Source organism: Suncus etruscus, chromosome 15 (genome assembly GCF_024139225.1).
Source record: "Suncus etruscus isolate mSunEtr1 chromosome 15, mSunEtr1.pri.cur, whole genome shotgun sequence".
Classification (NCBI taxonomy): Eukaryota; Metazoa; Chordata; class Mammalia; order Eulipotyphla; family Soricidae; genus Suncus; species Suncus etruscus.
Genome location: NC_064862.1, coordinates 20,988,900 through 21,007,159, shown reverse-complemented (window position 1 = coordinate 21,007,159; position 18,260 = coordinate 20,988,900). Strand labels below are relative to the sequence as shown.

Here is an 18,260-nt window from a genome sequence, read left to right as displayed (position 1 = left end):
TTCTGTCACTGTTCACTAAAAGGTCTACTAGTTCTTCCTGCTTCCTTCTTAGCTAGATTCCCTAGGATGGGTATCCAAGCACCAGGGTCACTGAAGTTTTTCACAAAGTAGATCAAAGTATTTTCAAAAGAATGTGGACTTTCAGAGCAAAAAACCATACTTCGTTCTCAAGCTTGGGGTGGGGTCATGCCTCCCCACCTTCTGTGAACTGGAAGGCCCTTTATGGTCTGCTGCAGAGTCTCTTCCTGCAGCCTTTATTGCATATATATTCTATTTCCTCTTTGATTCAGCCATAGACAAGCTAACTCTAGAGTTACACTTTGAAGTGTTCTCTAACCTGAATTTGGTTCTTTCTCATGGCGTTAGTTCTACAATATAGAGCGAGTCTTCCAGCATTTCCGTGTTTTTCAAGAGCAGTGGCCCTTTTGCCTGCCTTCTCAGCACAAGTGAGCTGGCCAAGTGGAGAGAGAGGGGGAGGGAAGAAAGAATAGAAAACTAAGGAATGTATGGACTGAAATAATGCTCCAGATTTGACCAATCTTGACTCTGATCCTGTCCTGGGGCAGTCATAGTCCAATTCACAGCAGCCTATTCCCCAAAACTACCTGGTCAGGAGAGACCTTGAAAGCTCAGTGTCTACACCAAAGGGCAGAGTGGTTCAGTCAAAAAGTGAGTGAGAAAAGGAGTGAAATATCATTGTGGTCCTTTTGAAAGGTGATTTCTGAAATTCATTGCTGTCCTGAAAACGATGTGTCTTGTTTTTCCCCCTTAAATTTTAAGGTGGAAGGAGATACAGTCACCTTCTCCTTTGAAATGAGGAGTGGCCGTGAACACAACACTCCTGACAAAGCTATGTGGGGCTTTGCTTGCACAGTTCGCGCTCAGGTATTTGAATCTAACCATTGCTGTGGGCATAATATCCTTTTTCCCCCTGTGTGCTTTGGTTGCATACGTCATATTTGCTTTGAAAACAGGGCAAAATATGAGCAATTGTTTCATTCATCTTTTCCATTTGGCAGTCACTGACTGTTAGTAATAAGTTGCAGATTTATAGGATAACACAACTAGTGGCCTGTAATCAAGTCAATAGCATGACAAGAACCTATTTGTTGGGACTCGGTCTTCAAAGCCTGGAGAGGTGGTCTGCTTCCAGCATCTTTCCATGGGAAAAGAAGACTTGAAAACCCTTAATAGAAGCATGCAATTGAGTAGATCAGATTATGTACATCTGCTCAGGCTTGTCTTACCTGTCTAGGTCTCTCTGCTTGATCGTTCATCTTATACTCTTAGTAAAAGTTCTAGAAGCCCCTCCAGCCTGCTTGATGAACATATTTTAGATGCAGAGGTTGCTAATGTTTAAACGAGCTCAGATTCTGAAGAGGGAAGCTACATGTTCTCTGCTGAAACACAGGCAGCCATAGCTATGACGGGTTTATGGTAGTTGCTGAATTAAATAGTCACTGAGCAGATGTAGTGGAACCGTTGACATCTTGGTCTGATCGAAGGATGGCAACTGGCAGAAATGGGGTAATTCACACCTTCACATACACAGCAGAGAGGTAACACACAGAGCCTAGTTTTCCTGCGCGTGCTTAAGATTGTTTCTAATACGAAATCTTATTGGCTCTTCTCTCTCTAGAACTCTGGTGACTCTTTACTTGTGGTCGTTACAGTGCCACCATCTCTCCCATGGCACTAGGTGCCATACCTCTTTGCCAGAACAATCCTTGGTGCTGCTCTGGGAACGCCGTAGTTCAGGACTGCACAGCATGGGTTGGCACTATGGAATTACCAGGCAGGTGTGGACTGATGTGTGTGGTTTGCCCTTGTGTACTTTGCAGGAGTCTTCGGAGGATGTCTCGGGAGGCTTGCCCTTCCTGGTAGACCTGGCTCTAGGTCTGTCTGTGTTAGCTTGTTCCATGTTAAGAATCCTCTACAATGGACCAGAAGTGACTAAAGAAGAAGAAGCCTGTCAGGAATTATTACGCTCCAAACTTTTACAAAGGTAAAAAGGCTCAGCGAGGCTAATTTTGTCCACAAAGGAAAAAATATTTGAGGACATTTCCCAGAGGATCGTCTGCTGCCTGGCATTCCCATAGGGGTCATTGTATCTAAGAAATAAGAAATTCCACTGCAGTGCTTCCCGCCCTTGCTTTACAAAATGCAGAATTATAGCCTTGAGTTACATAAGCTTTTTCCATTCCAAATATTGTGTAATTAAATGAAAGTATCCCCAAAAGGGTGCCTAGAAGATGGCCCAAAGGACTGGAGCATTTGCCTTATATACAAGAGCCTTGGATTCAACCCCCAACATTACAAGTTCCCTGAGAGACTCTTGGGCACAGAGCCAGGAGTAACCTCTGAACGATGCTTTGTGTGGGCCCCAAACAAAAATAAAAACAAATCCCCCAGGGCCAAAGCAATAGCATAGTGAGGAGGGTGTTCGTCTTGCAGCAGCCAACCTAGGTTCAGTCCCTGGCATCCTATATGGTCCCTAAGCCCTGTCATGAGTAATCCCTGAGCATTGCTGGGTGTGCCCCCCACCCCTCAAATAGAATCTCTAAAATAGTATAAAGTAAACTAGTTAGCAAATTACAAGAACGTTTATTGTAGACTCTAGGTAGGTATGTTGGGAAGTGCATAGTATGAGCCATGCCATTGGTCACTGTTTCTGTACATTTAAAGGTCCTCATTAAGGAATGTTTGGGGAGAGGGTATATTCCCCTAAATGTAATTTTCTGTCCTGCTCATTTTTCTTTAGCCTTTGGAGAAGGTTTGATGAGTAAACACTTATACATAAGGTGCTGTATAGAGTTTAGCTGCAACCTTCGAGAGCTTTCCAGTTAGGAGAGAAGGTAAAGAATTTTTCTGTCCGCTCAGGTGCCAGTGGCAGGTGGAAGCCAACGGCGTGATCTCCCCGGCCCTGACTCCCAGCCCATCCCCACTGCCGCTGACCATCGAGGAGGACCGGGAGTTCACCTACCCCTCCGATGTCCTAGTGCCTCCCATCGGGAACTACTTTGATCTGCCCCGGATCCGGCTTCCTCCAGGAATCATGATAAAGCTCAGAGAAATTTCTGGGCGAGCTAGACCTCAGTTTAGACCAAGTATAAAGTAGGTGGCTATATAGTATTCTATTTTTTCTAAATAAAATCACTGATTAGAACTGCATTTATGGGGCTGGAGCGATAGCACAACAGCAGGGTGTTGGCCTTGCATGCTGCCAACCCGGGAAGGACCCAAGTTCTATCCCCAGCATCCTATATGGTCCCCTGAGCCTGCCAGGAGTGATTTCTGAGCACAGAGCCAGGAGTAACCCCTGAGCACAGCCGGGTATGCCCAAAAACAAAAAAAGGAAAAAGAAAAAGAAAAAAATTCTACATTTACCATTTACCATGGTGTGGGGAAGAGGGATGGGAGTGACAGAATAGGATGGGCTGAGAAGGGACCACTGGTGGAGGGTGTGGCATGAAAACATTGTAGACATGAAATTCTATCATTAACAGTATTTTTTTTTTTTTTTTTTTGGTTTTTGGGTCACACCTGGCAGTGCTCAGGGGTTACTCCTGGCTCTATGCTTAGAAATCGCTCCTGGCAGGCACGGGAGACCATATGGGACGCTGGGATTCGAACCACAGACCTTCTGCATGAAAGGCAAACGCCTTACCTCCATGCTATCTCTCCGGCCCCCATTAACAGTATTGTAAACCATGATGCCAAAAATTAACAAATTTAAAACAGGCTGGAGCAGTAGTACAGCAGGAAGGCTCTTGTCTTGTATGCAGACCATCTGGGTTTAATCTCCAGAATCACAAGTGGTTCTTCACAAGTGATCCCTAAATAGAGCCAGGAGTAAGCCTTGACTACTGCTAGGTGTGGGCCCACCCCCCCCCCCCAATTTTAAAAACAAAACCACTCCTCAGAACTGTTACAGGGCCAGGAATTTCAAATGCTAGAATAGTAATGTCTTGCATGTGTGATGTCCCAAATGTGATCCTTGGTTCTGCATAATCCCCTAACACTGTTTGGTGTAGCCCAGTGGCCCCCAGTGCACTGGCCCATACCATACCACACCACTGCCTCTGGACCAGACACCCCTGGGAGTGGCCCCTGCTCCACCTGAGCAGAGCTCAAGAGATGTCTTTCTTGCCCCCATGGACATTATAGAACCTGAACACTTGAAGGGAGTTTAGCTACTCTAGACTGGCTAGCAAGGGAATCCATCATTTTACGGGTTTAGGGATTTGTTTGGTTTGGGGGCTCCTGGTTCCGTACTCAGTGCTCAGGACCATATGGGATGCCTGGGATTAAACCTAGGCCTGCCACATGCAAGGCAAGTGCCCTCCCCACTATACTATTGTTTCAGTACCCCGTTCTGTGGTTTGGTTTTTTTTGTTGTTGTTTTTTTGGTTTTTGGGTCACACCCGACAGTGCTCAGGGGTCACTCCTGGCTCCATGCTCAGAAATTGCTCCTGGCAGACTCAGGGAACCATATGGGATGCTGGGATTTGTTTTTTGTTTTTTGTTTTTGTTTTTGTTTTTGTTTTTTTTTGGTTTTTTGGGCCACACCCTGTGACGCTCAGGGGTTACTCCTGGCTATGCGCTCAGAAGTTGCTCCTGGCTTCTTGGGGGACCATATGGGATGCCGGGGGATTGAACCGCGGTCCGTCCTAGGCTAGCACAGGCAAGGCAGGCACCTTACCTCCAGCGCCACCGCCCGGCCCCATGGGATGCTGGGATTTGAACCACCGTCCTTCTGCATGAAAGGCATGCTATCTCTCCAGCCACAGTTTTGTGACGTTTTAAGATATATCTTTGTTTTTGATACTTAGAGAGGGGTCTTTATCTAGAATGTAAATGAAGAGTTGCAGTTCTAAATGTATTTCTGTGATGTCCTGTGTAAGGTCTGTTTTTCAGGCTTCTTTTGCCTTTTGAGACAAGATTGAAAAAACAAAAAGTTAGGGGCTGGAGAGATAGCATGGAGGTAAAGCGTTTGCCTTTCATGCAAGAGGTCATCGGTTCGAATCCCAGCGTCCCATATGGTCCCCTGTGCCTGCCAGGAGCAATTTCTGAGCATGGAGCCAGGAGTAACCCCTGAGCACTGCCGGGTGTGACCCAAAAACCACCAAAAAAAAAAAAGTTAAAGACTAGATGACATTTGCAATGAAAAAATATATAAGCACCATTGATCTATCCCAGTATTCATGCTCACTAATTACCATAGTATTACAGGCATTAGTTGGCAAGAAAATGGCTCCAGAGATCTTTATTCTAACCTAGATGTATCTCAGCTTTAGTATGACTCTGTCAAAATATAGAGATCATAGAAAATGTAGTTTCTTTACGTGCATTTTCCGCTTTATGAAGCACAGTCTGTCGTATCAGTTAATTGACAGCTTGATTAGTTATTGACAGCTTGACTTCAAGGTCATCATATGTTGCTCGTGCCTTCATCTGTAGTTGAGGAGTAGCTCAAAGGGTTAGTGGTCTGCTTTGTATAGGGGGCAGGGCCCACCTTCTATCTCCGGCAAAGCCTGGTTTCCTGAGTACATTAGAACTGACTCCCAAGCAATGGCAGGGAGAAACCCCTAAGCACTGCAGGTTATGGACACCACAAGAGTCATGCCTTTTAATGGGATTAAATATGTAATATAGTTTGGGGCCACATCTGGTGCTCAGTGACTACTTCTCACTCAAGAGTTTGGAAGCTACTTCAGGCAGTACTTGAGGCCATGCAATGCCAGGTATGGAACTCAGGCCTCTTCATGCCACCCCTCTAGGCTATCTGTGTAGTCCTTGTAGTATGTTTATCTCAAAATTGCATTCCCAAAAAAAAAAAAAAAAAAAAGAAAGAAAAACAAAATTGCATTCCCTAACCTTTGAAATGTTTCTCCATAAGTGAAACATTACTAAAACTGACTGGTTTCCCTTGTGATCTCAGAGAAGTAATCCAGCCAGATGTGATGGAAGAGATGGTGGTATCATGTGTTATTAAGCACTTGAACTTGGTTGATGCACTACAGTCCCTAATAAACTTTCAGTATCAGGAGGAACATGCTGAGGAATATGATTTATTATGTAAAATTATGGGAGAGACCTTTAAGAAGCTCAATGCCATGGAGAGACAGCTGCAGGTAAGTGAACATGAAAACACTTTGCTTCCTCTTAGAGCATTTCCCCCAATTTCCTCCCCAGAAATGTCATGAACCTTAAATAGGATCTGAATTTTTTTTAAAAAAAAATTGTATTACAGTTAAAGTTTCCTAATTTATAGTTGCAGATGTATTTTATTTGCATGTTTACACATTGTTTTGATATGTTGATTAGAGTGTTGCGGAATTGGAACAGAAATGGCAAAGTGAGGTTGATGAGGCCATGCAGGGGAAACTGGAGAACAACACGCCTTTCTTCTCAGATTACCATTTTAATGAGGTGAGCAAGCAGTCCGACTTAGCATCAGTCGTTGTCGTGACTAACAGTGCCAAAGCTTGTGCCATGTGCATAGAAATGAATGTCACTTCTTTTTATTGTTTTATTTTTTCCATCTCGGGGCCACACCTGAAAATGCTGAGAGGTTACTTCTAGTTCTGCGCCCAGGAATAATCCTGGTGGTAGACTCAGGGACCATTGAGATGGAACCTGGATCTCCCTCATGCCTGACCCACCATGCTATTGCTCTAGCCCCATTCTATGTCACTTCGTAACATGTGTATACCCTCATCAGGAGCCATTTCTTGAAGGATCAAGTAGAATCAATTAGATCAAGCCAATGGTACAAGGAATAAATTGCTGATGAAGAGGGTTAATGAATAATGAAGTAATTAATTTTTTTTGGTTTGGGATTTTAGTTTTCTGGGGGGAGGCCTGCAGCTGGCAGTGTTCAGGGCTTACTTCTGGCTAGATGTTCAGAAATCACTCCTGGTGGTGCTTAGGGGACTATGCTGCTGGGGATCAGATCTGGAGTGACAACACATAAGGTAAGGGCCCCAGTAAGTTGGGTTTGTTTTGGTGTTTATTGCCATTGTTGTTTGGTGCTCATCTACATGAATTGTGTGCTCTACCACTGAACTACATCCCTGGCTCCTGATTATTACTTTTATACTAGAGAGATACCAGCTAAGCAACAGAGTCACACACTTGTTTTATACAGGCTTGATCACCAATATCAAATTTTGTTTTCAAGTCTTAAAACAAAAGGAGAGTTGTAAGGTTCTAAATACTCAAGAGAATCTCACTAAGTAGTCTTTGCCATTTTCAGTCATTAAAATAGCTACTGGGCCGGAGTGATAGCATAGCAGTAGGGCATTTGCCTTGCATGCTGCCGAGCCAAGACAGACCCAGGTTTGATCCTTGATATCCCAGATGGTCCCCTGAGCCTGCCAGAAGCAATTTCTGAGTGCAGAGTCAGTAGTAACTCCTGAGTGTCGCCAGCCCAAAAAACTAAACTAAAATAACTAGTAATGTCCTATTTCTAACATAGAAATAAGGGCCCAAAGTGTTTTTCCTTCAGAAGTTTTGAGTTTTATTTTAAAAATATGTACAGTAGAACTCGTTTTGCAAATTCAGCATACCATCTTTTCTTGATTTTTCCTTCTTTAGAACAAAATGAAAGAACTAGAACTTTTGTGTTCAATGAAGGAAGTCTCCTTTGATGGAAATGATCTTGAAAACATGGTCCTATCATTGAGGTTAGTGATATTATTAATAACTGTGTGTAGCTACGTTTTCACCTGGAAGCTCAACGCAAAATGTGATATGCTAGCAGATATTTTTGAAAATATTATGGAGTGGGAGCTCATCTGGGAATTTTAATTTTCATCTTGAAAACGTAGCCTAGGCATCTGAAACTGGACAAAAGGAACTAAAGTTTGCCACAGTTTAAAAATCTTGCAAGGGGGATGTGAGCTATGTTTACCAGGTTAGTTTTGTTTAGTTTGTTTTTAGTTTCAAAGCTCTAAAATTTTCTGCCTAGTTCCTTGTCTTCTCATATTTTTTATAATTCTCAGAAATTATTCTCAGTAAGCTTGCGAACAACTAAATGCGTATCAGCCTTTCTTTACAGGGAGAAGTTCCTCCAGGAAGTGAATTCTCTGACTCAGAAACCTTCACACCCACTGGGGAAAACGAAGACATTAGTGAAGAGTTTAATGAACCGAGCTGAGCTCTTGCTGCATGTCACCATCGCGGCCCAGTCTGGCCTTACCAGAAGCATCTCCGGGACCCCAGCAGAAACGCCTGGTAATGTTGAGGCCAGCCTCCCATGGCACTCTGCATTCATCTGTTCATAAAACAACAGCTATTGGAAAGATAGTTCTGTGTATTTCTTTGTTTTTGTTTTTTTTTTGGCATCACACCCATCAGCGCTCAGGGGTTACTCCTGGCTCTACGCTCAGAAATCGCCCCTGGCAGGCTCGGGGGACCATATGGGATGCCGGGACTCAAACTACTGTCCTTCTGTATGCAAGGCAAACACCCTACCTCCATGCTATCTCTCGGGCCTGGTTCTGTGTATTTTTAAAAAGGAAAAGAAAAAAAAAATAACATCATGACGCCTGAATACCACTGGCTATCACCTCTACCCTCCTAAAAAACAATTGATCTATGAGAACAGTCCGTCAGAGATGGTTCAATGGGAATAGCACATGATTTGCATGTAGTTTGTCTGATGACAGGTCTGATCCTGTCACCACCCGGTCCTCTAAGAACCTCAATAGGGATCCCCTAGCACAGAACCAGAAGTAGCCGTTGAGCACTACCAGATATTGCCCCCAAACCAACAGTGCCCTCTTGTGTTAGCTCAGGGGTCTCAAACTTAGTTTACCTGGGGGCCACAGGAGGCAAAGTCAGGGTGATCCTTGAGTGCAGTCAGTAGTAAGCCTTGAACATTGGGGGGAGGGGATGTGACCCAAACAACTAAAACAAAACAAAACAAAACAAAAAAAAAGATTACTCTAGGGCAGGGTCACAAAATGTTATACGGAGAGCCACAAATGGCCTGCGGGCTGCGAGTTTGAGACCCCTGTAGCGTCTGTCATTCATGTGGGAGACAGCGAGGAGAGCAGCTAAGATACAGACTCTTCCTGTGCTGTGCTAAGCCATGGCTGCTCTTATAAAGTCAACAGCAGAAACAGCAACCTTTCCCTTCTCTTCTGTCCCAGCGTGTAAATCAGCTTCGGAAACTAAAGTGATCTCCCATGCTGTGCGGCAGCCTGTCTTTCTCCGCAGCATGTCCGCTCCTTCCGACCTAGAAATGATTGGTAATGAAGATTTGGAATTTACCAGAACCAACCAGAGGTGAGCGGTGAATGGCCCGGGATGCCGTCCCCACCACCCCATGCTCTACTGACTGCTTGCACCCAGACACACTTAGCAGAGATTCCCGACTTGTTCTGCTTTCCCTCTAGGCGGCGCCACGTGACCAGCCACCGCAGCAGCTCCTTTACGCTTCTGCAGTCACTGGCCATTGAGGACAGCAGAGACAAGCCCACGTACAGTGTCCTCCTGGGACAGCTGTTCGCCTTCATCGGCACCAACCCTGACCAAGCTGTACGTGCTGTTTGCCAGCTCCAGATGAACAGCTCTCGGCAGTGCGGGGCGCTGTGGCGGGCAGGAGCCTGAGGTCTCTCCCTCATGCGTTTCAGGTGTCCAGCAGCAGCTTCCTTCTGGCGGCCCAGACAAGGTGGCGGCGAGGAAACACCCGAAAGCAAGCACTGGTGCACATGCGGGAGCTGCTAACGGCGGCCGTGAGGGTCGGGGGAGTGACACATCTCGTGGGTCCAGTCACTATGGTCCTTCAGGGAGGACCCAGGTCAGTCGTCTCTTCGTTCCTGTGCCAGTGCTGAATGGAGAGTGGCCATTCTGAGGATTCTACCTGGCACCAGAATAGACAGTGGCATGCAGATTCCCCAACATGCTGCTGTTTGGTTGTTTTTATTATTATTATCATTATTATTACCATAGTGCCATAGTGCATTACAGCGGGTAGGGTGCTTGCCTTGCATACCCGGTCATTCCTGGCAGGGCTCAGCGGTAACTATAGGGTAGCTATAGTGGTTGATGGGATCATAGGGTAGCACCTATGGAATGCTGAGGATGGAACCCAGATCAGCTCTGTGAAAGATGAGCACCCTACCTACTGTACTCTCCAGTCCCCTGTGTGGTGTTTTTACATTGGAAGTCTCACTCATGGCTTCTCAATCTCTGCTAATAATCAGACAGTGAACTTGAAAAAGATACTTAGTAATCTATTTGGACCTTGGCTTCTCATGACTACAATCGCTATATAACTCAGTAATTTGGTATGAATATGTAATTCAGTGCTGCATGAGATATTTATTGTAGAGTTTTACATCAGTGGTTTCATTCTAAAGCATTGGACACCAGGGGCCAGAAAAATGGTACAGCACGGAGAGCACTTGCCTTACACATGGCTCAGTAGGGTTTAGTCCCCGGCACCCCATATGGTTCCCTGAGCCTTCCAGGAGTAAGCCCTAATCACAGCCAGGTGTGGACACCCCCTCCCCCCCAAGAAAGAGTTGGATAGCATTGATAGTATTGTTATACAATTGTTAGAAATGCAGTGAATTTTTTTCTTCTTTTTAGAACTTTATTTATTTATTTATTTTTTATTTATTTTTTTTTTTTGGTTTTTGATTTTTGGGCCACACCTGGTACTGCTCAGGGGTTACTCCTGGCTCTACTCTCAGAAATCACTGCTGGTAGGCTCGAGGCATCATATGGAATGCCAGGGATCAAACCTGGGTTTGTCCAGGATCATCTGCGTGCAAGGCACATGCCCTACTGCTGTGCTATTGCTCTGGCCCTGCAGTGAACTTTAACTTATTTAGACAGTAGTGTTGAGGTGGGATGAAAGCCACTTAACTCTCGTTACTTAACTTAGGGTTTCATAGACTCTTCTTCAGCAGGAACTGTTGTCTTTGGGGCACACTTAAAATCCTACCCAGTACTTGGGGAGATCATTTAAGACCCAGAGATGTATTCTTAGCATACATGGCACTTTATGCTTCCCTTTCCCAGCACCTGTAGCTATGGCCCGTGCGACCCTCTGCATCTCTGGCCCCTAGCATTGAACTATCCCCACACCCTGACTCTGGTTGATCGAGAATTGCCAGTAGTAGCATCCAGTTCCCTAAGTACTATTTTGGAAGATCCCCTGCACCCCTTCTTGCCCCCAATTTTAAAAAAATTCTCAACAGTCTCCTACAATTTGGGCAACAAAGCTTGATCATCAAGATTCAGGAACAGAGAAGATAGTGAGGGGGGGTGCATTTGCCTTGCATGAAGCTGCCCCAGGTTCATTCCTCAGGGTCCTCTGAACCCACCAGGAATGATCCCTGAGTGCTGAGCCTGGAATTCGCCCTGAAGACCACCAAGTGTGGCCCCAAAACAAAACAACAACATGGAAAATTCCTTTGGTTCTGATCCACCTTGAATGTCTTAAAGAACTCTCCTCCTCGTTCATTGTAAGGCTCGTTGATGGGATTCAAGAAGCCTGATGTCTGATCTCTTCCCTAGAATTGAAGAGCTGACTTGTGGTGGGATGGTCGAGCAAGTCCAGGAAGCCTTCGGCGAGACCATGACCTCTGTGGTGTCTTTGTGCGCTCGTTACCCTATTGCCTGTGCGAATAGCATCGGACTTCTGTGCACCATCCCATACACCAGGTGAGGGGCCATGTCTGGTAATACATTTGATTCCATGAAAATAGAATGGTCTTTGAAATGTCAAATATTGGTTCTTCTGCTTCAAGTAGTCAGTGTCAGTCTAAGCATGTGCCTCCTGACATATCTAAACTTCCCAGGCAGTATTTTGACTGTTGAGTCCCAACATCCCAACATGGTCAGAGTGCTCCTTAAGAATTACATGGCAGTGTGGAAATGGAGAGGTTTATAGGACCCCAGACAGTCTCTAGAAATTGCACACATATTTGGCAAAGTTAATATATTGTTCTCTTGATTTGAAGATACAGGATGCCATTTCTTCCTTTCCTTTCTGTGATGGTAGTAGTGGTATTGATGCCCAGAGATTGCAAATCTCTCCATGCTCCCTAGGGTGGCACCCTTAGCCTTGGTGCTCACACATATGGCTGTGGTGCTTGCCGAGCTCTGAGGCTTTTAGTTGTGGTGCTTCCGTGTAGCTGATTACAGTGCATCTGAGGTGCCACACTTCAGTGCCAGGGATCCCAGATGGCAGCATCTCTGGAAGTGCACTCAGCAGGTGGCCAGTGCCAGGCACTCTACCAGCTGAGCCCCACTCCTGGACCTTTGATTCTCCTTATGATAAATATTTGCTTTTTGTTTTTCTATTATATTTATCTGGAGTTGACCACATTTTAATGTTGGCTTTTTTTGGATATGTGTTTGTTTGGGCTTTGTGTGTGCATGTGTGTGCTTGCATGCCAGGGTTTGAACACAAGTCTCATTCAGAGCAAGCATTTTAGCATTGTTTACTTTTCATTTATATGAGCCAACCAAACCAGAACTTGGTTTTTATTTACAAAGATTAAAGCCTCAGTGTCCTCTACCTTCTATGCCACCGACCTCGATTTGATTCCTGGCACCACAAGATTCACTTCTTGGGGCCCGGAGAGATAGCACAGCGGCGTTTGCCTTGCAAGCAGCCGATCCAGTACCAAAGGTGGTTGGTTTGAATCCCAGTGTCCCATATGGTCCCCCGTGCCTGCCAGGAGCTATTTCTGAGCAGACAGTCAGGAGTAACCCCTGAGCACTGCCGGGTGTGACCCAAAAAAACAAAACAAAACAAAACAAAAAAAGATTCACTTTTTTTTTTTTTTTTTTTTTTTTTTTTTGGGTTTTGGGCCATACCCATTTGACGCTCAGGGGTTACTCCTGGCTATGAGCTCAGAAATCGCCCCTGGCTTGGGGAGACCATATGGGACACCGGGGGATCGAACCGCGGTCCGTCCTACACTAGCGCTTGTAAGGCAGACACCTTACCTCTAGCGCCACCTTCCCGGCCCCAAAGATTCACTTTTTAGCACAGGGCCAGAAGGTGTCTCTGAACACTACCAGCTGTCGCTCAACAATTCAAAGCAAAACATGGGCTTGAGAGATAGTGCATCAGGTAGAATGCTTATCTTAGATCCCTAGAACCTCACATGGTCTCTCAAGCCCACCAGAAGTGTGATCTTTGAGCACAGAACCAGGAGTTAGCATAACTGGGTGTGACCCCAAAACCAAGCTGACTTTTATGTTAGGACTAGGGAGATGACTCAGAGAGCTGGAGCAAATGCTTAGTATGCTGGAACCCCTTTGCACCAAGCATCTCTTTGTCTGTGGAACACAGCCAGAGCAATAAACCCACCCGAAGGCCTGGCACCCTCAGACGCTGTTGGTTTGACCCTCCAAAACATACACCAAATTTATGTATGTGTGTTTAGTTGTACATGTCCTGTTCTACTTGTAAACAGAGTTAGCCTGGCCTATTATTTTTCTCTTTGATGACATGATTCTGATGTTGAGAGGGGCCTGAGCTCCGTTGAGTTACAGCCCTCTGCACCACTTTTCTGCCTGGCCCAGGAGTGAAGAAAAATGCCTGGTACGAAGTGGCCTCGTTCAGCTCATGGATAGACTGTGTAGCTTGAGCAGCCAGACCGAGTCCAGCTCCAGTGAAAAGCAAACCAAGAAGCAGAAGGTGGCGACCATGGCCTGGGCAGCCTTCCAGGTGCTTGCCAATCGCTGCGTGGAGTGGGAAAAAGAAGAAGGTAAGAAGTGTGACTTGGGTGGAGAGCTATAGTACAACCCAGAAGGCATTTGCTTTGCACATAGTTGACTGAGATTCCATATGGTCCTCTAGACACTGCCAGGAGTAATTACTCAGTGCCAGGAGTAACCCCTGAGCATCTCGGGCTGTGACCCCAAAACAAAAACAGAAAGAGAAGTGCAGTTTTTTTCTAGAGCTCTGTGTTTCTTCTGTTAATGTGTTATAGTAAGTTTGTGTGCTGGGTGGAGAAAGAAAATTATATTAAATTATGTAAATGAGTGAATCTGTGATTTCCTGTGGGCCTCTCTGTCATAGTTCTATGAAAACTAACAGCTCTGCTATGACATTAAACAGTATCCTACTCTGGACAATATGATGTTAAGAGAAATAAGTCAGATACAGTGAGACAAATACTCTGTGAACTCATTTATAGAGCATCTAGGACAGTTGAACCAATGCTTTTTAAAGTTTTCACCCTCAAAATGGCACTTGTCTGCAGACTAACAGTTGAAAACCAGTACAGTAAAACCACCTTTCCCCTCTTGTGACCCCCAGCTGAAAATTACTCGTCTGACTTACGGAACAAGAGAGTAGAACAGGGGCCAGAGCAGTGTCGCTAGCAGTAAGGCATCTGCCTTGCAAGTGCTAACTTAGGACAGACCTCGGTTTGATCCTCTAGCGTTCCATATGGTCCCTCAAGCCAGGAACGGTTTCTGAGTGCATAGCCAGGAGTAACCCCTGTGGCCAAAAAATTTTAAAAAATAGAAAAAAAAATAGAGAACAGTGTCTGTTAGAAACGGGTAGGTAGAGCTAGAGCAATAATACAGCAGATAAGGCATGGTCAACCCAGGTTCAGTTCCTAGCACTCCAAATGGTTCCCTTCCCTCCAGAACAAAACACTCTGGAGTAATTCCTGAGTATAGAGCCAGGAGTAAACTCTGAGCATCACTAGGTACGTCCTAAACAAACAAACAAAAAAAAAACACAAAAAGATTGGGGTTGGCAGTTTAGAGTGTGAAACACAGAGGTGTTGGTCATAAGGCACAAACTTTCAGTTAGAAGTTTAAGTTCTGCCCTTAGGCTATGACTCAGTTGTATAGCAGTTGTATGTAAGGCCAAGTTAGAGCCCTGGCACCACATTCCCATCCCCACTCCCACTTGCCCTCGACCACCCCAGATTTTGACCCCTGTTTAAAAAGGAAAGAATATCTTCCTCCAGCCTTGAATTGCTTTGTAAGTTAGTTACCTTGGAGGTGGGGGTAGGGAGGTAGAAGAGAGAGAGAGAGAGACCCAGAAACCTTGAGGGGAGGCCTCCCCCTGCCTCACCAAGCTTTCTCTTTCTTTCACCAAGGTGGCTCCACCGAGGCCGTGCACTCGGGCCTGGCCCGCCAGGTGTCCAGCCTTCTCACTAACCACCTGGCCCGAGCCACCGAGTGCTGCGGCAACCAGGCGGCCGGGAACGATGCCCTCCAGGATGTGCTGAGTCTGCTCAACGACCTCTCCAGGTACAGGCACTCCTCACTGCCCAGCAGTCAGATGCCCTCCTGAATAATGGGGCCCTTGTGGGTGTGATCATCAAAGGCATCAGACATGCTCTGGGCTGAGAAAAAGCGGAGACTCAAGTTGCCCAATGGGTGTTCAGGGGGTGGTCGAGATTAGGTAGGTGCATTTTCTGACTCTGTATCAGGTTCTAAGGTGAATGTCTGTATCATACCACATCATAAAGGGATTTTGTGGAGCTAGAGAAATAGCAAAGGAGAAAGGCGCCTGCCTGGCATAGGGCCAACCATGCTTCGGTCCCCTGTATCGTCCCCTGAGCACCAAGCCAGGAGTAAGCCCTGCACACTACCAGCTCTAGCTCAGCCCCACTCTGTATTCTCACCACCATTTACTTTACTACCTTGCTGACAAGATCTGTTCCTTTTGAGTCAATAACACACACTCTTACATTTTCATGATGACAAAACATCAATCGCGAGATTAAAGAATAATTACTTAGATTAGGCAGTTGACTTACTTCCACTTGCTAGACCAAGAAACGTTTTCTAAAAGTAGTTTGTTTTGGGAGTAGGGTTAGTCCAATCCATCAGTCAGCCTTGATGAAAGGTAACTATATGCGACTCTATGTGATAAAGGGTGACTATGTGGTGCCAGAAATCAAAACTGGGTCACCTGCATCCAAGGTTAGTGCCTTAACTCAGGGGTGGTGAACAAGTTCGACACAAAGAGCCAAAATTTTAAACTGTGAGAGTCAGCCACACCACGCAGTGACCTGCGGAAACAGACACACACTCACACAAAAGCATCTAATTTTAACAATCATCTGTTATACACATATTTCATTTTACCATTTGGAGAGAGGGTAAATATCCTGCAGTGATGGTGAGGGTGTGCTGCGTCCTCCACACTAAGAACTAACGGCCAGATGTGACCCAACATGTGACCCACAGGTCCCCCGCTCGCTGGCCTGTGCAGTTGTTTCCTAGGGATGGGACACGGGATGATGCAGCCTGGGGGCGGGACTGCGCGCTCAGAGATCTCTCCTCAGAGGTCCCTCCTCAGAAGCAGCATGACAAAATCCGAACTTGGCAAAGAGCCACAGTATACAAAATAACGATGAGGCTAAGAGCTGCATTCATTTTGGCCGGGAGCCGCATGCGGTTCGAGAGCCACGTGTTCACCACTCCTGATTTAACCCTTGTACCATCTCTCTGGCCACATCAGTTGCTTCATTTCTCTGGATCAACGTTCTTAGCTTGGCCTGTTTCTTCCCGGTCCTTCCTCAGGAGTCACATTGGAAAGGCCATCCTGAGCCAGCCTGCTTGCGTGTCCAAACTGCTGTCCCTGCTGCTGGACCAGCGGCCATCCCCGAAGCTGGTGCTCATCATCCTGCAGCTGTGCCGAGCCGCACTCCCACTGATGAGTGTGGAGGACTGTGGGAATGTGGAGCTGCCGCCCTGGAGCTACTCAGTCCCTTCCTTGAATAGCGAGCCCGAGGATCCCAGCGACCCCGCCTCCAAGATTGCCTCGCTGCTCTTAGCTAAGCTGGCTGATTACGTTGTCCCCGGTGAGCACAGCCAGGAGAAGGCCCGTTTCCTGGGGTCACCGCAATCCACATTGTGGACTGCGGGACCTGTGATGCAGGGTGCAGGGGTGAAGGGAGCAGGGAGCAGGGTGGACTTGTGGAGATTCCAGAGTTGGTACTTATCTCGCATTGCTGTATAAATGAGGCTGGGATATTTTTTGTTTGCGTATAGGATGTCAGACAGTCCTTTCTCCCACCGCTTCTGAACCTGACACCACATTGACCAAATCCAGCCCCAAAAATTCCTTAAAAGGAGATAAAGATCCCGGGGAAGAAAGTGAAGCGGTGGACGGCAAGCTCTCCATCTTCATTCACAAGCGGGAAGACCAGTCCTCCCACGAAGTTCTCCAACCACTGCTAAGGTGACTGAGATGGTTGTAAAGCTGCTTGTCGTCAAGCGCTGAGCATGTCCTAGGCACTGTTCTGGGTCAGCCCCTTCCATTATGTCACTGGACTCAGTCCTCTGACAGCCTCAGGAGGAAATCTCTCTTCCTTCCATGCCCATTGTTTCACGTGGAGGAGCTAAGGCAGAGTGGAAACTTAGACATGGAGCTCTCTGATCTTGGCCCACACTTACTCTTATTTGCGCCGTCTTTATAAGCTATCTTTGTAGAGAGCAAAAGCTCTTTGAAGATACTGCCTGCATTTACTGGTGAGACCACTGTGTGACTTGCTCCTTAACAAAGAATGTGCTAGAGTATGGTGGGTAATTCTTGGCCTCAGTATATTCAGAGAGGGGGGCTGGAGCAATAGTACAGCGGTAGAGCATTTGCCTTGCACATAGCTGACCCAGGATGGTTTGATGGTTCGAGTCCCAGCATCCCATATGGTCCCCCGAGCCTGCCAACAGCAACTTCTGAGCGCAGAGCGCTTCTTGCCCCTGAGCTCCACTGGGTGTAGCCCGCCCCCCCCACCCAAAAAAAAAGTTGAGACATCATTAGCTGGAGTATGGAAAAGAAAGAGAAACTTGTTTAATAAAGCTCTAGGGCAGTGATGGCTAACCTTTTTGAGCCCGAGTGCCCAAACTGTCACACAATGCCCGGTCCTCCCAATGGCTAGTCCGGCCCTGTTGCCAGGTGAGCTGCAAAACAGACACCGGCACACTTGCCTCCCACTGCGCCGCATATCTTAATTGCGGACCCCTTCCTGCATGCCAGCTGCAAGGCCTTCGCGTGCCATCACTGGCACATGTACCATAGGTTTGCTATTGAGGCTCTAGGGTCAGAGAGAGAGCTCAGTGGGCTGGAGCACATGCTTTGATTATAAGGATGCTCGGGTTTGATCACTTGCACTGCATGGGCCTCCAAGCACCAAGCCAGGAGTAGCTTCTGAACACAACACCCACAGGTATGTCTCTGAAACAATCCCCTCCAGAAGCTTTAGTTCATTAAAGTATGAGTTGCCTGGTTGCACAGTGAAGAGGCAAAAATATAA

The 18,260-nt window shown here is 46.4% G+C and overlaps 1 protein-coding gene across 2 annotated transcripts in view; it reads left to right on the top strand.

Annotated features, from left to right (window-relative positions):
• The window catches only part of HECTD4 (HECT domain E3 ubiquitin protein ligase 4), a 168,525-nt gene that overhangs the window by 97,741 nt on the left and 52,524 nt on the right, over positions 1-18,260 (top strand). For both annotated transcript variants that reach the window (XM_049789310.1, XM_049789309.1), the window contains exons 23-37: positions 781-885; positions 1,842-2,005; positions 2,881-3,114; positions 5,942-6,134; positions 6,328-6,432; positions 7,600-7,688; positions 8,063-8,238; positions 9,159-9,294; positions 9,405-9,546; positions 9,642-9,808; positions 11,536-11,682; positions 13,558-13,742; positions 15,093-15,246; positions 16,528-16,808; positions 16,999-17,188. In XM_049789310.1, the coding sequence (XP_049645267.1) occupies positions 781-885; positions 1,842-2,005; positions 2,881-3,114; positions 5,942-6,134; positions 6,328-6,432; positions 7,600-7,688; positions 8,063-8,238; positions 9,159-9,294; positions 9,405-9,546; positions 9,642-9,808; positions 11,536-11,682; positions 13,558-13,742; positions 15,093-15,246; positions 16,528-16,808; positions 16,999-17,188 (2,468 nt within the window). The remainder of the gene's footprint in view (positions 1-780; positions 886-1,841; positions 2,006-2,880; positions 3,115-5,941; positions 6,135-6,327; positions 6,433-7,599; positions 7,689-8,062; positions 8,239-9,158; positions 9,295-9,404; positions 9,547-9,641; positions 9,809-11,535; positions 11,683-13,557; positions 13,743-15,092; positions 15,247-16,527; positions 16,809-16,998; positions 17,189-18,260) is intronic.